This window comes from Hibiscus syriacus, unplaced genomic scaffold (assembly GCF_006381635.1).
Source record: "Hibiscus syriacus cultivar Baekdansim isolate YM2019G1 unplaced genomic scaffold, ASM638163v2 tig00110956_pilon, whole genome shotgun sequence".
In the NCBI taxonomy this organism is placed as follows: domain Eukaryota; kingdom Viridiplantae; phylum Streptophyta; class Magnoliopsida; order Malvales; family Malvaceae; genus Hibiscus; species Hibiscus syriacus.
Genome location: NW_024062932.1, coordinates 780,759 through 801,047, shown reverse-complemented (window position 1 = coordinate 801,047; position 20,289 = coordinate 780,759). Strand labels below are relative to the sequence as shown.

The window sequence follows — 20,289 nt, the reverse complement described above, 5'->3', positions numbered from 1 at the left end:
TTGGAAAAAAATCACACACAAAAAAATTAAACTTAGAGGTTTATATACATAACATAAATATAAATTTATAAATCCAAATTATATAATATAAGATTAAAATTAAAATATATATATATATATATAATTACAACTAAATTTAAAATAATTTGAGATTAAAATAAACAATTTAAGAAATAATTTAAATGTTAAGGTGAGATAATTTGAAAAAGTAGAGATTTAAAATGTTATGGTGAAATAATTTTGAAATTAGAAATGAAAAATTTAGTATAAAATATAAATAGTAATAAAATAAAAACAAGATATCGGGTCGGTGATACCCGGTTAAGGGTAATTTTGTGACCTGAAATCGAATCGAAAACCCACAAAAAATAATGGGTCGGGTACTTGACTCGCAAAAATATGCTATTTACCTCTAAAATACATGATATTTTTACACCGGGTCAGCGGATCAATGGGTCGGGTAATTCAAGTTGGGTATTTTTGAACACATCTTTTACAAATGTTATCATTTTAGGTGTCTGGACCGTCAACGACGTTAATTAACCTGTTAAGTGACACGTGTTACAATCTAATATTTTGAAATTTATTTTTTAAATTATTATTAAAAAACCCTAATTTTTCTTAAATCATAAAAATGTCCCAAAATCCCCAAATTATATCTTTAACCCATCGCCATCCTTTTCGGCCACGATCGTTGCCATCAATGTAGTCTCTACCATCCTCCTAGTTATACATTGTCGTAGTTGTTGTCGGCTGCTCGTCGAGATCGCATGAGATTACGATTTTCATCCTAGGATTTACGTGGTATAAAACGTCAATCACCGTTGATCAATCACTATTTCATGGATGTAATTGTCTCCTCTTCTTTGCGGATTTACACAATTACCCTACTTCACCCTATATCTACCGTTTAGGTTTTTTGGTAATTTCAACTAAAACGTTCACTCGCTGAATTGTAGATCAGAGATTCTCAATAATATAAATACATAATTTAAAAGAGAAAATAACCTCAGTGACCGAAAATTCCTTATAATATATGATTTTGACCAACTTTTATGGTGCTCAAAATTTAATGGTTCTACCACAATTTCATCACCAAGCAAATTTTGTTTCACAACATTTCCAATACCAAACACAATCTCAAAACTCACAACCTTTTCCTAATCCAAATCCCAATCAACTTTCAGCATCAAATTCCGGTTTTCGTATTAACCAGTTAGACGATGATGAGCCAACAGAAAAAATTGTGAGTACTAGTCGGTATTCGAAATTTGATCTTGGTCAATACCCGAACTTTGATCTTGGTCAATACTCGGATTTTGATGATGTTTCAGAAGAAGAAACAGACACTGCGTGTAATGATTTTGATATTGGTCAATATCCGAATTTTGATGATGAAACAACCGCTGCCGAGGAAGTTGTTGTTGATGATAATGAGGAGGAAGTTACGACTGTGAATGAACATGTTGAACATCCATTCTGTAATTCATATAACCCTGAAGAAGAAAAAGAATAAGAAGAAATCCCCAATGAAAAGTCCCCGAAGAAAATGCCACAGGAGTATAACTGGAATATGTCATAATTACTTCAGATACCGGAAGAAGAGTTGGTAAAAATAGCAGTTGATTGTTACACAAAAAATATTCGTATCAAGAAAGATGATTGTTTTGATACAAAGAAAGACTTGAAGATAGCTTTGTATACGAAATGTGTGAAATATTACTATCAGCTAAAAGTTAACAAATCAAGCAAAGATCGTTTCGAAACAAGATGCATGATTGACAAAAATTGTACGTGGCGTATGATTGCAAAGAGGATAAAAGATTGCGAAATGTTTCAAGTTAGGACTTTTATTGATAAACATACATGTTCAAGAACCCAGGTTTTTCCTCACCATAGACAGGCAAACAAAAAGATGTTGGGTGGTTTTCTGGCTGAGTTAATGTTTTTTAATGGCATGATATATCGGGGACATGAAATTATGACTGACATGAATGCTCGGTTCAAGATTAGTATCTCATATTCTCAAGCTTGGAGAGCCAAATGTTATGCCTTGGAATTGTTGAGGGGGTCACCAGAAACATCGTTTGCCCAACTGTCGGCTTATTGTCACAATTTAAAGCTGAAAAATCCTAAGTCGGTAACTCATATCAAAACAGATAGAGATGGACGCTTTGAGTTGCTGTTTATCGCCATTGGTGCTGCGGTTAGTAAATCAATATAATTTTGTTGACTCATTTTTGTTAGTTACATGCATTTCACATTTAAATGATTATATTTCTTGTGTATATGATTTTGTAGATTCGTTCGTTTATTACTTGCATGCGCCCAGTTATTATAGTTTACGGAACACATTTAAAAGGTCGATACATTGGAGTAAACTTATTAGCAGTAGCCATGAATGCTAACAATGGGATACTGCCAATAGTTTACGGGGTTGGCAAATCTGAAACCTCTGATTCATGGACATGGTTTATGAGGCATCTTAGGGATTGCATAGGTTCTATTAACAATCTGACAATCATATCCGATAGGGCAAACTCAATTGACAACGTGTTAGAAGGTGTTTCCCATATGCTTTTCATGGACTTTGTGGTGTTCATTTGTATAGAAATCTAAAATCAAGGTCTGCTGGTATAAAAAATCACAAATGGACATACTGGAAGGCTGTAAAAGCTTATCGGGAAGTGGATTTTAATAAGCATATAAATTGTTTAAGACGTATTTTGCCTCAGTGTGCTCAAACACTAGAAGATGTCGGGTTTGAAAGATGGTCAAGAGTATATCAACTTGGAGCAAGATATGGTTTCATGACGTCTAATAGTGCAGAATCAATCAACGCTCTAAGTCGTCATTTCCGGAAATTACTCATTACTATGTTAATGGAGTTTTTTCGAGCCTCTATTCAACAATGGTACTACAAGAAAATAAACCATGCAGGTATTATTTTTTTAAATTCGTAACTTATCATATATTTTATTAAGTATTATTTATTTAAATTTACAGGAACATTGGAACATCGTGTTACACCATAGACTGAAAAAAAAGATAACGAAACGTGTTGTGAAGTCAACGTCATGGAGAGTTGAACCATGTTCAAACACTTTGTTTGAATTACTGGATAATAACTTAAATGGGCTTGTCGATCTAAATGAAAAGACATGTAGTTGTATGAAATGGCAACATCTGGTTATCCGTGTGGCCATGTTATAAAAGTTGATCTTCATCTAAACCAAGATGATTCAAGCGCATACGTTATGGATTGCTACACTACAGAAGTATATCGACAGACTTATGCCGAGATTATCTACCCTATTCCACATCCTTCTGAGTGGGACATACTAGATGACTTACAAACAGTTTTACCACCAGCCATGGACAGAATGCTACCTGGTCGACCAAAAAGTCACGATCGTATACCGTCTAAGGGTGAAGAGAAGAAGAGATCGACATGTAGTCGGTGCAAGGAAAGTGGTCATACAAGGTTGACATGTGGATCACCAGTGCCATCACAATCATCTTTTCCTCTACCAAAATATGGATCCTCATCAAAATCCAAAGTTCATATGGTGTCAAGAAAAAGGCAATCAAAATCGCAATCAAAATCAAAATCCCAATCACAACCGGCTTCACTTTTTGGGACTATTAACTTAGGTGATTTTTAAATGCAAACGTTGTATTATGTGTATTTTATGTGTAAACTTTTAACATTTTCAGTTAGGCATGTATTAGTAACTTGAGTTTGAACATTGCTATGATCTGTTCAGTTGTTATCACTTATTACACATTCATTTGAATATCGCAACGCGAATTTGACTATTATGTGCATTTTATGTGTAAACATTTAACATTTTCAGTTAGGCATGTATTAATAACTTGAGTCTAAACATTGCTATGATCTGTTCAGTTGTTATCATTTATTACACATTCATTTGAATATCGCAACGCGAATTTGACTATCGCAACGCGAATTTGATTATCGCAACTCAAAAATCACAACGCGAATTTGACTATCGCAACGCAAAAATCGCAACGCGAATTTGACTATCGCAACGTGGATTTGATTATCGCAATGGGTATTTGACTATCGCAACGAGAAAATCGCAAAGCGTATTAGACTATCGCAACACGAATTGACTTTCGCGTTGCGATTTTGGCTTTCGCATTGCGATTTTGAGTTTAGCGTTGCGAAAGTGTACCTTCAACAGGTCTTTTGCCTTCAATATGATGCAGATTGAAATCAAAAAATCAACTTTTACATTTCAATCAATTAAACAAGCACAAATAAGAATTATTTACACATCAATATTAAACAAATCAACTTTTACAAATCAATTTTTACAAATCAATTTAAAAAGTAAAAAAAATGCTAATAATTCTTATTTTCCTCATCAATTAAACAAATCAGACTTTTAAGAATCAATTAAACAATAAAAAAAAGTGTACCCCAGACAGTTGTTTATGCACCCATACATCAATTTCACGCAGCTCACTTCAGGATTAACCTGCAGAAACTAAACATTTGCTCAAACAACATTTTTTACACATCTAAAACCAACAAACAAAAAATTATTATTGAATTCTAGGTATTTAACAACACTTGCATTTGACTTACAAATTGTTTATGGACACTTTCATAACGCAGATGCAGGTAGGCAGCGTCTCGCATATATCGCTCTAGCCATAAAATGCCGAAACCACAAGCCTACTGCACCTCTATCTCTATCGGTGGTAGTTAGAAACTGTGTACTTCCTGTCATCAAACGCTCCAAGCACATGCATACGAGAGGACCACAATCCCCTCTGGTTTCCTGCGTTTGTTGTGACGCGGTCTCGTCTCTGATAACTGTAACATTGAACTTCTTTGGCTTCTTGTTTCCAGAATAAGTCCAATAATTAATCGCATCCAAGAATTTAGCCAAATGAGAGCTCCATCCCTTAATAATATCTCTCAAATCAGACAATGATATGTAATTTATCATGATGTCATATACTATTGTCTTCAGGGATGAGAGTTGAAGCTCGACGAGAAGCCAATGAGTACGTTCCAAAACAGGGATAAACACCTGCAATCATAAATAATAATTCAAATTGCGCACTTATTTATGAACACCTTTAAAATATTTAAAAAAAATAAATACTAACCTTATCGACCTCCCACCATGCAAGATAAAGTTTAGCTTGTCCATTAGCCAACACATATGATTCCTGTCGTTGATTCTTCAAGTGAACTACGTGAAAAGACGTCGGCATAATTGTATATCGCATATTTTTTTTTATTTTTCTTCAATTTCCTTACTATTAGAAGACGTGACACCCATGCATCAATATGTTGTTTTACAAAAAAAGACATATATTAGTAAATTACATAAATTTTAAAAAAAATTAATCAAAATGAAATATAAGAAGAAATATAAAACTTACCCCCCATCGAAATAGCCTTTGTCTTCAACCCTTAATAACACACCCCACCAAGACCGATCAATCAACAAATGCATATCATCGTTGAGTTTGTATATGTCAGCGTAACACCCTTGGCTCCGCTCATGTAGATAAAAATCAACTGCGGTCTTAGCCCAAAGGGTATTATCCAGAATTATTTCCGGTAGTTGTTTCCTCTCCACTTCATCTGCCGAAAATGGTACTGGCCGATAACTCATACGAAAGCTAACAGTCATCCATCATGTCCGACACGTGAGGGGGTTTCTCAATAATTCGACATATTACGCCGTATGAATCGGGCTCTTGAATGGTGGGAGGGACCTCTTCAATGATGACAGAGGCCTCTTGAACGGTGAGAGGGGACTCTTGAGGGATGATAGAGGCCTCTTGAACGATAGGAGAGGCCTCTTGAGCGATGACAGGTGAGTTGGGCTTCTTCTAACGGAGTCTTCGCACTATTGGGGTGAACGGAGACATAATGGTACGTGCACGCCGTCTGATGCGTGAACCCCATCGTGCAAGAAAAACCCGACATAAAGCATCCACCTTATCGGGCCGCTAAAAATAATTATTAATACATAAATCAGTAAATAAACAAACATGATATTAAACAGTGAAAACAAAGACAAATATGTTTCAAACTTGCACGGCATTCACCCAAGTCATTATTCTATCATAGTTCACAAAATGCATCAGATAACATTCCGGAAGTAAGCACTTATAAATATTTAAAAGGAAAGCATATAGGTTTAGTGCATGTTCAAAGTGCATGTTCAAGGACAACATAAAGAGTAGTAGTTTATTATTGAAACTTAAATTTGCAACACTGTGAAATTAGTATTTGTCTTTGTCTTTTGGTTGAAGTAATCCAATCCATTCAAGTTTCAATTTGCAGAAGAAGAATAGTTTCTGAAACTTAAAATCGCAACACGAAACTTAAATCGCAACGCGAAAATGACTATCGCAACACGTATTTGATTATCGCAACGGGATAATCGCAATGCGAAATAAAAATCACAACGCGAAACTAAATTCGCGTTGCGATAGTCATTTTCGCATTGTGATTTTCACGTTGCGATTTTTATTTCGCATTGCGATTATCTCGTTGCGATAGTCAAATTTGCGTTGCGATTGTCATTTCTGTGTTGCGATTTAAGTTTCGTGTTGCGACTATTCTTCTTCTGCAAATTGAAACTTGAATGGATTGCATTACTTCAACCAAAAGACAAAACAAAGATAAATACTAACTTCACAGGGTTATTTTTAGAACTATTTAGCAGTATTGGCAGCAACCGAATAAATTTACTAAGCAATCTAAGTGAAATGGTTAATCTAAGTGAAATTACGAGTAAATCAAGTTAAATATGAAAAATCTTAAACTTACCTCGTTGCGTAGAGTATGAACCTCATTCTGCAACGATGCAACCATCTCACGTAGAGCCACTACCTCACCACGTAAAGTAGATACCTCGTCTCGCCATGCACCATTGTCATCGCGTAAAGTACCGACCTCCTCACGCAAGGCATTGACCTCATCACGTAACTCCCCTAACTCATCCCGTGGAGGTGGAGGTGGAGAACATGGAGATAAATGTCGTGGCATCTTTGTCAGTCGCCTATCATGAGGTGATGGTGGAGAAGAGGCTCAATGATGTGACGGAATAGGTGATGGCTCTCGTTGTAGAGGTATATAGTGTGGTCGATCAGGTGATGGCTCTGGGTGAGGTGATGGCTCTCGAAGTGGAGGCTACTCATCATCCGTGCCATCAAAAAAATGCTTACTAGCTTGCCACCAATCAGTGGCAAGCTCAGCCTCCGTGGGTGTCAGCCTCTGTAATGGAGTGTTGGCCTCCTAACAATATAAAAGCTCAAACAAAGTTAAACGTGTACTAGTAATAACTTGTTTATATATATGGTAGTATTTGTGTTAACTTACATCATTTATTGTCGTATACCGTAGTAACTCTTTCCAAATCAACAGACGCCGTTTCCTCTTCCAGGAAATAACTCTAGGAATATCATTTGAAGTTTTTAATGCATATGTCTGCATGTCGGGAAAAGCCTCAAATATCCAAATCTACAAAAACAATATAATACACACACATTAGTAATTGTTAAATAATTAATTATAATTTTGGAAACATTATATAGAAATTCTTACCTTAAAGGCCCAAATAAAGCCTGACAAAGTGTATTTGGAACCATCGCCACACAAACTTTTGCGGTCATCAAAGGCAGACGACAACTTATTCTAGGTTGATTTCCATAGATACGAACCCCACGGAAACAGGTTCCATGCATTTAGGTCCTCTACCAATAATATTAAGTCCTTAGGAATAGGTTGTTTGGCCTCTCTGCCTAAAAATCTGGCATGCAAAAGTACTAAAAGGCATACTCGGACAACATCGATGACATCCATCCGAGTAAAACCATCTTTCTTATTCAATAATCTCGTCAAGTCATCGACTTGTAAATTCGGCTTCTCCATTGACAGCTTAGGAAAAACCCGAGATAACCATGATGGGCGGGTAATATGACTAGTGTATCGACCTACATCATCGTGTCCGAAGCGTAGACCCGTGATTAAGCAAAACTCCTCCCGCCCAAAACACGTATACGCCGGTGGAAAATGAAACCATATCTCTTCATTATCACGTTTTATACTCTCGGGTAGATCGCTAGTCATGGTCTGAAGCCACAAATGGGTCAACATAGCATCTCCACCCGGATGTTGTACTTTCAGCCATGGCCCGAAGCAAGTATCCTCAAACAATATTCTTTGTACAGGTGAAAGCTTCGACGCAATTGTAGTGACTAGGCTTATTTTATTCCTTAAGGTCAATTTGAGCCGAAAAAAAGTTCTACAAAAACAATAAACATACCAAGTTAGATTAAAAACTACACTGGGAAGATATACCAAAAACAATAAAGAGTAGTAGTAGTTTATTCTTCAAACTTAAATTTGCAACACTGTGAATTTCGTATTTGTCTTTGTTTTTTTGTTGAAGTAATGCAATTCATTCAAGTTTCAATTTGCAGAAGAATAATAGTTTCTGAAACTTAAAATCGCAACACGAAAATGACTATCACAACGCGAATTTGACTATCGCAACGCGAAATGAAAATCGCAACACGAAAATGATTATCGCAACGCGAATTTGACTATCGTTGCGATTTTCATTTCGCGTTGCGATCCTCGGTTTCAAATAGTCATTGTCTAAAATTGAAACTTGAATGAATTGCATTACTTCAACCAAAAGACAAAACAAAGACAATTACTAACTTTACAGGGTTAAAGACTAAACAGTTTAGTAGTATTGGCATCAATCGAATGAATTTAATAAGCAATCTAAGTGAAATGGTTAATCTATTATTGAAATTACCAGTAAACTTATCATCAATTTCAATATGAAAAACCTAATAATAATGCAAAAAATTAAAAAAAAAAAAAACTAACCCTCGGTGGTTGATTTTCCATTTCTGATCGTGAATGATTGTGAGGGTGGCTTTGAGAGATGGAGATAGACGGATTTCGCTGGAGATGGGGATGGATTTCGTCGGAGATGGGGACGGATGTCGCCGTAGAGAGTGAGAATAGAGATGGGACTGAGTTGTGATTTAGGGTTTTTAGGTTAAGAGTTACGATTACGGGATGTATTAATATTCGTGTTTGGAATTTGAAAATAAAATACGCGTTGCGATACTAACGTCGCTTTGAAAATCGCATTGCGATTATGTATTATCGCGTTGCGATAGTCAAAATCGCGTTGCGAATCTGGAAACTGATTTGCGATACTGGAGACCGCGTTGCGATTTAGAGATCACATTGCGATTTTGTTGGTCATTTTGACAAATCGAAAAAAATTGATCAAAATCGTATATTATAAGGAATTTTCGGTCACTGAGGTTATTTTCTCAATTTAAAAAGGGAGCACTATTATGTTTAAGTTTACCTTTGTTGGATATCTTTTTTACTATTATTTTTCCGCATATTAATCTCTTCAGTTAAATCAAGAAGAACGGGATAAATTTATAATTGCATATAGATGTGCTTATAATAGGAATCAGATCATATGATATTTCTATTTATCTTAAATGTAATGATTTTTAATTGATTCTATTTTGAGAACTGCATTTATAATAAGTTAATTAATTTGATATTTTCATCAGAATTTTAATTTAATAAGGTAATTAACATAAAATATAAGCTTTTTAGAAATAAATATTTCAATTGATACAGTATCCTTTTCATACTCAACGATAATTATATATATATTCTCAAATAATTTCTTTTAACTACGTGGATTTAGACTGAGCTACAACGCTTGATCAAGGATTGACGGCCTCGATTTCATCTTGATTATTGATAAGGTAGTGTGGGGACCACGAAGTGATGGGTAAGGATTTTATATCGTTTGAATTCATGGTAGTGGATATAGTTGTGATGAATTTTGATTTATTTATGATTTCATTTAATGAATATTTTTGGAAATTGTCAGAAATTAAATGTGTAATGGTTATTCTATACTATCATGACATATTTTTAATGATTTCAAATTTAAATATTCTAATATTTGATTAATTATTTTGAATTTAAAGTATATCAATTTAAAATTACCTATTCACGAGTTATTTATATTTATTCTTATATAAAAAAACTAAGAAAATATTATTTGGAAATCAAACATGAGAGAATTTAACTCATATAAAATACATGAGTAACTTTTATTGTTCATACACAAACTCTAGTTGAGACGTGTGTCAATTATAAAGTGTTATAATTAGAAAATTGGTTATTAGAAAATTGTTATATTATTGTATTATTTTAAAATAAAATAATTTAAAAATATTATTTAAGAAACAAACACAAAACTAATTTATTCGAATAAAAATGTCTTATCATCTCACTAAGAGTAATTTATTAAATAATTTTTTCATATAAAATATTTTGTTTACCTATCTTAGAAAGTTGACAGATCTAATATAAATCGTAATAAAGAGGCATTATCCCGCTAAATTTAAAGCTTCGATAGTACAAAATAAAAATATTTTATCTGAATAATATAGACGTATAAAAGAAAAATAAAAGGCATTTTATTAGTTTGTAAAGAAAATAATTATTACAATTGTTTTTATGTGTCGGGACGATGAGGGAATTTTCCATTGAAGTACAAATATAATAAAAAGGAAAAAAGTTTTATAATATTTTCTTTATATTCTATGTAGATTTCAAAAATAGTTGAGGTTGATATAGTAATCGTTTGCGTTTTATTTATTGATTTATCTTTATAAATATTAATTTACACCTCATTAAAGTATTTCTTGAGATATTTTATCTCTCGACTTTAAATCGTTATCTCGTTTATCCCAAAACGTTAATTTTGTAAAAAAAAATCAGCAACCAATCAGTATGCGCCACATCACCTTTTAATTTTTAATTTTCTCTTTTTAATCTAAATAAATAAAAATAATAGTATTTTAATCATTAAATATATAATATCAATTATTAAACCTTCACTCCGTCTCTATTAGCTCTCTCACACCCGTTGCCGTCACCCCTTGGTCTCATCTCTCGCCACCCATCTTCATCGGATTCTCCATTTCCACATTTATCCGATCATGTTCATGCAACCGTTTGGTCAAGTTTCAGCTTTTGAAGATGGGGACTTGAAGCTCTTCGGTATAGTTCTCATCACCCAAACCTTGAATTAATTCTCAATTTTCATTAGCTAAAACCCTAGTTTAAAACACAGAATCAAGAGCGGTGACCCATTATCTCACCCATGAATTTTTCCATCTTCTATCTGTTTGTCTTAAACGTCATTCCCCCACCCTCCAACTCCGGCCACGGCTGAACCACCGTCACCCACCCAACAATATATTTAAACTTGCTCTTGAACTATGAGTAAATGTACGTCTCATGTATATTTAAATATAAATGTAAGATTCTTTCAAATATGAATATAAAATTATGATAATGCAAGAGTTATATTATTTTAAAAATTGATTATACTCGAATCATATCCATGTTTGAGTTGGGCATCACATCCAAACATGCAGCACACCATCATGGTGCCAACAGGGTTTGGATCGTTGTCCTTTCATTTTGGGTGGAGAAGAAGTATTATTTAATTGCCTGGTATTTGTTTGTTTTTCTTCCAGAAATGGGGACCATTGAAAAGACGAGTTCCAAACTTTTTGAACGAAGCCAAAGAAAGCTGACCCCACCAAACACAGGCACACTTGGCACAAAACAAGACCGGTTCCAATTCAGGCTTCCACCAAATGCAGGATTCTAGTGAAACTCAACCATCTTCTTTGCATTAACTGCTGTGGGATGAACAACGAGGTCGACACTAAACGACAAACAGTTTCCATCCATTCAACACAACCTGTCAACTATGTACCCATTACAGGACAAAAACATTCGGAATCCTACAAAACATGATCATGGGAGAACCTGACTCAAAGTTTAAACAAGTTAAAATGGAAGGGGAAGAAAAATAACAGAGACAATACATTATACATAACAAACTTATTTAGGAGACAATAACATCCTATGTAAATCCATAGCAGGATTATTGTACTTGTTTGTTTTATTGAAAGCCTAACATGAAGACCTGCTAAGCTTGCTAGCTTCTACCAGCTACAAGCATGAAGAAAAATACAAAAACCAAGTAAAAAAATGTGGTTTGTAGCTACTTCTGTGTAGAAAAGACAATAGGGGAAGTAAAAGGTAGATATTTCTGCTTGAAAACTGTGGTGTGATGAAAAAAATAAATATACCAAATGTGATCAGTACTTTGTTACTCAATACCAGAATGGACCATCCTGCTTCGGCATGGTATCCGCCCCAGCTGCTTGTAGATCTTCCTTGTAATCAAAAGACGCCAGATCGAACGGAGAACCAAACATCATCTGGAAGCTGTTGTTGTTATTGTGGTTGGTCTCGGACGGAGGATTCAGAGCTTTAAAACGGTCAAATTGGCCATCCACTTGCGAAAATATCTGATGGTTACGAGCCATGCTGGACTGTGCGAAGAAATTTCCCCCCACCATGAATTGACTGCCGAAGAATCCATCCTGTTGCTGTTGCATTTTCGGCTGAAGGATATTTTGACCTTCGGTTACCGGACTGATTACGGTATTCATGTTCTTGTTGCCTTGCATGTTGTTCTCATACATTGACATGAGCTCTCCGATCGTTTTTTGCCCCTCTTCTGGAACTTCAAGTCCTGATAGGTCATAGGGTGTTGTAACAGATGTAATAGATGGTGCAGGTGGCTTGGATGGTGAAAAATGTTGAGGGAAAATGACTGGTTTCACTTCATTCACGTTAAAATCTGAACCACTGAACTGTCGGGAAGAGTTTCTGTAGGGGCAAATTAACTGATGATTGTCCCTGGCAGTCCTGTCATGAAATCCCATGCGAAGTTCATTATAAGGACACTGGAGGAACTCACAAGTGTAGATCTTGTTGTCCATCATGTTCAGATCTTCAGATGGTTTCCTCTTTCGCATGAAATCCAGATTATTGACAACTACATTAAGAGGATATGATTGTTGTTGAACGGTCCTCATTGTATTGATACCCAAATTGAATGCATTGAGATTCCCAGGTTTAGGCTCTTGCACATCAAAGTTCGGCTCAACTTCAGCATCATACTCGCTGCAGTCGTTGAGAACGAAACTCCCACTTCCTCCACCCGAGGAGAGTGGTGGGCAGGAATCAGGGTAGAGCTCTCGTAGCAAAGCCTCCTCCTGGTTAACGATAGCAAGCCATGTTGCACTCTCCTTTGCTGTCATCTTGTCCTGCAGGCACTTAGACTGCCTTACGAGCTTGCGAATCTTGGCAATATCAGGAGACATATGCTTGATTACTGCCGTGAGAACCCCGACTTTGCAAGCTTTCTTCAAGTCATGAGGTTTCTTATAAGGAGGAGGGACTTGATCTTTGGGCAATCCAAGCTGTGGCCACCACTCCTCGTTGCCAGTAGGCCACCATGGTGGGGGAACACCTTTCTCTAAAGGAAACCGCCTCTGAGGGGGATCACAATGCTGCATCAGTGCAGACAAAAGAGAACCAAGCGTTGTATCTTGAAGTTCTTGCAAGGTGTGCAGGATCGGGCCGGTGGAGTTACAGCCATCGTTCTTGCCGGGAATCGAATTATCTGCCTGGTACTTGGCAATAGCAGCAGGACCATTACGATCAAATCGGACTTTATCCTTCCACCATTCTCGAAGATTGTCAGATGCTCCAGTTACCGGTTTTCCCTTCTCCGGAATAATTCCATAAACAAAACCTTGAGCCTTGCAAACCTCCATCATCTTCAACATGTACTTCAATATCCCATCCTGCGCCCTCGACATCTTTTTTCTCCTAGCTTGTTCTTGGGACTGACGCTGTTTAGCGACATCGATCACCTCCTTGCCCTTCTGCTGTTCCTTGAGCCGTTTGAGCCGCATTTTGTCCCTCCACAACCTCTTCTCAAGTTCATCGACATCAACCTCTTCATCAGAAAAATCATCCTCTACTGCAGCCTCTACTTCCATCTGCGGGACCGCCGCATCTTTTTCCCCAGCGGGAGCACATAAGAAATCCATATCTCCACAAATACTCATATCATCAAACATCATCATTCCAAGATCGGATCGGACACCCCCCCGGGAGATAAGTCTGAAACTTGAGGAAATTTCTCCTATAACCAAGGCCTACTAAGTTAAGCCCGCACATAAAAGTAAATAAATCCGTTAACAAAACCATGCAATTGCCGTTAATTTCCCATATAAAATAGCAGCATAAGAAAGGTGAACCAATCAAAACACAAGCTAAACATAAATTTAATATCAAAGAAATGACTGCAACAACTTATGAATTTAAAATCCTACAACTTCACCGACAAGATGACTGACAATTCAGTTAAGCCAATTCCATAAACGCATAAACAAAGATATGGAATTCCTAAAACCTATGTTAAGACAGAGATTATTAAGTGGTCCAAAACAAAAAGAAGAATGTAAGAAAATTGAACAGATCAAACTAAGCCTACAAGCAACATCAGCTACATACGCATTAGTTATCAAGACATAAGAGAGACCAAAAATCAAAATCTGATTCATCATAAATCTTAATTTAAGGAATGGTCAGATAAAAGTCCGATATCCGGACAACTACGTGTATTAAAAATAAAATAACTGAAAAACAGAACCAAACTCAGATTCATTGTATCTGATACAAACAGTGCTTCAAGTTTGACACTCGATAAAAAAAAATTAAAAACGCAATACGAGAGTACAAAATTTCAAAGAGAATCAAAACTTCAATATATTCAATCAATAACAATTTTTTATACGAAAAAAAAAGGTGGCAAGAGCCCCCCCCCCCAAACCGGACGATCCAAACCGAGCTTTGGTTTTACCAAGCAGTAACTAAAACCCAAATCAAAAATGGAAGAAAATAAAAAGGAAAAAAACCCGGAAAACCAAACCTCAACCTTATCAACCAATAATGAAAACATGATAAGGATAATTATCAGAGAAAATTAAAACCCCAAATTGATATGAATCCACAATAATAAAATAAAGAAGTCATATCATAGAAGTGGTAGAAAACTCCATAGACAATACTAAGATGAGGTAAGACGCATGGAGATCCACTCAAACCAGGTCCAAACAGACTTACCAGGAAAAACAAAAGGAAAGAGAGAAAACCACAGATTTTGGGCCTATTCCACAAAGCTCAAACAAGTGGCTACTGGAAGAAAAAGAAGAAACGGGTGTATAGAGAAGGGAAGAATGGGGAAGAAAAGAAAGGAAATGAATATTTATCCTTTTTTATGATGTGTAAAGGTGGAACTTTTCTGGTACCCCCAAACGAGAGAATTATTGAAGAGAGGGTAAGAAGTGAAGGTGGCGCCTACCTGGCTCCTTGTTAGGAGATTTAAAAGCAGAGAGAGAGAGAGAGAGAGAGAGAGAGAGAGAGAGGCTGTTAGGGATTTGTAAAAGCGAAATATATATTTTTTTAAAATGTAATAAAATCATTTTGATTTACTAATTCTATTTATTTTAATTTTCTATCATCTGAAATTTTATGATTTACTATAATTCATTATTTTTTTATAGGATTTAGATTCTTTGATCAGTAGTTAGATTTTTTTGTTTTTGTGTTTATATATTTTTTCAGACATCAAAGATTTAATTTTAAAATCTTCGATAATTGTTGATATTTCTTTCGAATATGTTAATAATTTAGTATATTTTTTAAAAAATATGTAAGAAATGTTTAAAATCGTAAATAATCGATGTAGTTTTTTAAAATTCATTGGTAACAGAATATAACTTTCTAATTATACAGAAGAGAACGATTTTACTGAAAGTTGAGTGGAAGAAGACGACTCTCCTAATTACTATAAATTTTACTAATAATAACCCTACAAAAATTAAAACAAATCTTTATTTTTTATTTTTTTCACAATATTTACCTTATGCCTTCCTTTTTAAACTCTCAATAAACAAATCACATAATAAAAACTTATTTATTGTTTTAATATATTGATTATTAAATAGATAATATTTCTTCTTCTAACTTAATTAATAAAACTTCGAAAAATGGAAACTTTGTGAGAGCATGAACCTATAAAATGGTTTGAATATATATAATAATATAAGAATAACTTTGTTAAAGCATGAAACTATTAATTATTAATAACTTTAGGAGGAGGAGGGTATATTATATATTTTTTAAATTTAATAAACAGTAGTATCAAAGAATTTTTTTTCTTTTTTTGTTTTGTTTATACTCAAACCTAAAATAATATAGCGAGAAATTAAAATAAAATAATAATGAGGAGAATAAAATGATTGGACTACAAACAAATTAACACATGGTTTAGTCAACAGTATTAGTTTATTCCATTGCTTATGTTAAAAGACTAATAGAAAATGGTAGCCTTGTGGACCACTATTTGGACACGTAAACCATCAATCCCTCTTTTATTTACTGTATTTTATGCCCAGAACCAAAACCCAAGATGAAGGCTGAGCCGATAAGATGCTTTTCCTACGTTAAATAGTAATTACAATTATCATGCTAATTAGTTTAAGGAAATGAATCGTTAAACTCTGATCTTGTAATAATAAATCAATTAATTGATTAATTGATCCTTCCCCAAGATACAATCAAGAGGATTCAAATATAACTGCTAGTGGTGCTCGAATCAATTGGAAACAGATTTGACTGTTAAGATCTAAGAGAAAGCTTGGTATGAAGGACATCGGGGATGTAATAAAGCTTGCATTTTACAGTTGACTAAAAACATCCCAACTGATGGGAGTTCTTTCTGGATGGCATGAATCAAGACATACAAATGAAGATCCCAACTAATACTAGTTGGAACTTTAGAAAAATCTTAAAGCTAAAGCTTGTAGCTCTTCACTTTTCTGTTGGTGTTGATGTTAGCCTTCTAAAGGCTAACAGAATCTGGGATGAGTTTCTAGTTGAGCATCCCAAAGGTCCATGGCATAATATTATTTGGTTTGCAGGTCATATTCTTAAGCATGGTCTAATTGTTTAGATGACTGTTCTTGATAGACTTCCTATCAAGAGGAGGATCTTAAGATTAGAAGTGAATGTCGGAAATGAGATGTGTGTGATCTATGGAAACCAGATAAAAATCAGGGACCATTTTGAGGGTAAGTCTCTTCTCATTGTGATTCTTAAGTGTGCTTAGGGTTGTCACATTCATAGCATCTGGGAGGAGAGAAACTATAGACACTTCGAGGTTACATTTTACTCGGTTGATGTTGTGTTGCAGAGTATAAAGGAGATGATCCAGATTCGACTCAAGGGCTGAAAAATTACTGGATTCGACTCTATGAGTTTTCGTCTTTGTAATAAGTAGGGAATCTCCCAACTGATTATTTGAGTTTGTTCTGATTTTCTGTTGTATTTATTGGTTACGTTGTGATGTTGTAGCAATTGACTGTTTCTCTTTGAGTAATATAAATACGAAGAATTTATTCAAAATTAATTGATTAATAAATTATATACCAATAGTTATATCAAAAATATAATTTTAATTAAATAGATTTATTTTCTGGTTTAATTAATTGAAACAATTGGTTTGATATTTTACTACTCTCTTCATCCCATTGAAATTGTCTCTTGTTTGAAGCCTATTTAGTTGTGATTTTAAGACCCTTGTACAGGTTTTTCTTTTTCTTATAGCCGTGGATTGGATTTTTTGAGAATTAAAATAAAATTGATCAATGTATAAAATCAAGGGTTACATTTTTAAAATTTATGACTAACTTGATTAATATGTAAACATTAAGGGCTAATTTTATTATTATACCAACTTTGAAAGCAGACACTAGGCTAACCAAAAAAGACATTAAAAACATGAGTGGTCATTTTGCAACTTTTCATAGTCGAATGACCAAAAGAAAAACTTATGTCTCTATAGTGCCATGAAAACAAAGGATCACACCACAAATTAACTTGTCGCTGCCATTACATTCATCAATACTAGTTGCCTTCAACATCTTAGAAAGAGCTGGATAATTGAGCTATATATAGTCAAGCTGGTATATAGATTTACACATACGAGGCCTAGCGTTTAAGAAACCCCATTATACCGTGTGATAATATGCTTAAAACCTTGTGAGTACATATTCAACTCCAAGCTTTATAACATCAACCTGTACTTCACGAGCAGTTTGTGTCGTAACTTGCGAGCCCCAGAAGCTCGGGACCTTCCAGGCGAGGGTTTTTCTCGAAGCTACATATTTCGGAAAAATATTGAAGATAAGTGACGTTGCACAAGGAAAATAAAAGAAACAAATAGCTCTAAAATATTAACAATGTGCACCATAAGACACAGTCCATTAAACAGTGATTCCAACGAGGCCCGTCAAAGAAGAGACAAAGTAGAAACTTGAAGGTAGATTGTCGATCATGAACACGAACACCTAAAATTAAAATAACAGAAGCTATACTAGCCAAGAGACTGGTTAATGCGCATTGTGGGGTAAAGGAATAAAGAACACAGTATCTTTCTGCAAAGCTGTCATTAACAACTAAGAGTGAGAATGGCAGAAGGCCACAAACAAGGGAATATGCCTCAGCTTATCTATAGAGTAGAATCGCAAATATAAAATCGAGCTTCATCTTCTCCAAGGGATTTAAATGATGCAGTCATTTACTTTTAATTTTAAACATTCCTCGAGAAACTCTTCAAAGTCTTTATATGTATCTCAACATCAAAATTATCATTATTACCACATGTGAATGATAAAAAGTGTTAGAAATCCAGCTTAACCTTTATAGCTTGTTCTTGGGACTGACGCTGTTTGGCGACATCGATCACCTCCTTGCCCTTCTGCTGTTCCTTGAGCCGTTTGAGCCGCATTTTGTCCCTCCACAACCTCTTCTCAAGTTCATCGACATCAACCTCTTCATCAGAAAAATCATCCTCTACTGCAGCCTCTACTTCCATCTGCGGGACCGCCACATCTTTCCCCCCAGGGGGAGCACATAAGAAATCCATATCTCCACAAATACTCATATCATCAAACTTCATCATTCCAAGATAAGTCTGAAACTTAAGGAAATTTCTCCAATAACCAAGGCCTACTAAGTTAAGCCTGCACATAAAAGTAAATAAATCCGTTAACAAAACCATGCAAGTGCCGTTAATTTCCCATATAAAATAGCAGCATAAGAAAGGTGAACCGATCAAAACACAGTCTAAACATAAATTTAATATCAAAGAAATGACTGCAACAACTTATGAATTTAAAACCCTACAACTTCACCGACAAGATGACTGACAATTCAGTTAAGCCAATGCCATAAACGTATAAACAAAGATGTGGAATTCCTAAAACCTATGTTAAGACATAGATTATTAAGTGGTTCAAAACAAAAAGAAGATTGTAAGAAAATTGAACATATCAAACTAAGCCAACAAGCAACATCAGCTACATACGCATTAGTTAACAAGACATAAGAGAGACCGAAAAACAAAATCTGATTCATAAATCTCAATTTTAGGAACGGTCAGATAAAAGTCAGATCTCCGGACAATTACGTGTAATAAAAATAAAATAACTGAAAAACAGAACCAAACTCAGATTCATTGTATCTGATACAAACAGTGCTTCGAGTTTGACACTCCATAAAAAAAATTAAAAACGCAATACGAGAGTATAAAATTTCAAAGAGATTCAGAACTTCAATATATTCAATCAATAACAATTTTTTATAAGAAAAAAAGGTGGCAAGAGCACCCCCCCCCCAAACCGGACGATCCAAACCGAGCTTTGGTTTTACCAAGCAGTAACTAAAACCCAAATCAAAAATGGAAGAAAATAAAAAGGAAAAAAAACCCGGAAAACCAAACCTCAACCTTATCAACCAATAATGAAAACATGATAAGGATAATTATCAGAGAAAATTAAAACCCCAAATTGATATGAATCCACAATAATAAAATAAAGAAGTCATATCATAGAAGTGGTAGAAAACTCCATAGACAATACTAAGATGAGGTAAGACGCATGGAGATCCACTCAAACCAGGTCCAAACAGACTTACCAGGAAAAACAAAAGGAAAGAGAGAAAACCACAGATTTTGGGCCTATTCCACAAAGCTCAAACAAGTGGCTACTGGAAGAAAAAGAAGAAACGGGTTAATAGAGAAGGGAAGAATGGGGAAGAAAGGAAAGGAAATGAATATTTATCCTTTTTTATGATGTGTAAAGGTGGAACTTTTCTGGTACCCCAAACGAGAGAATTATTGAAGAGAGGGTAAGAAGTGAAGGTGGCAGCTACCTGGCTCTTGTTTG

The 20,289-nt window shown here is 35.0% G+C and overlaps 1 protein-coding gene and 1 long non-coding RNA gene across 4 annotated transcripts; both read right to left on the bottom strand.

Annotated features, from left to right (window-relative positions):
* Positions 1–11,525: 11,525 nt before the first annotated feature.
* Positions 11,526–15,380, bottom strand: LOC120148299 (protein ETHYLENE INSENSITIVE 3-like). Of its 3 annotated transcripts, none has more exons than XM_039161461.1 (2): positions 15,125–15,380; positions 11,526–14,157 (listed from the first exon to the last, which is right to left on the bottom strand). In XM_039161461.1, the coding sequence occupies exon 2, from the start codon at positions 14,080–14,082 to the stop codon at positions 12,253–12,255; it is 1,830 nt and encodes a 609-aa protein (XP_039017392.1). In that variant the 5' UTR covers positions 14,083–14,157; positions 15,125–15,380; the 3' UTR covers positions 11,526–12,252. The 3 variants fall into 3 exon arrangements, with proteins under 3 accessions (XP_039017392.1, XP_039017393.1, XP_039017394.1); XM_039161462.1 differs by having other exon boundaries at positions 11,526–14,154; XM_039161463.1 differs by having other exon boundaries at positions 11,526–14,141.
* A 2,544-nt stretch (positions 15,381–17,924) lies between these two features.
* On the bottom strand, positions 17,925–20,289 carry LOC120148260. Its single transcript, XR_005518354.1, has 2 exons — positions 20,039–20,289; positions 17,925–19,086 (listed from the first exon to the last, which is right to left on the bottom strand). It is a non-coding gene; the product is annotated as an uncharacterized LOC120148260 (long non-coding RNA).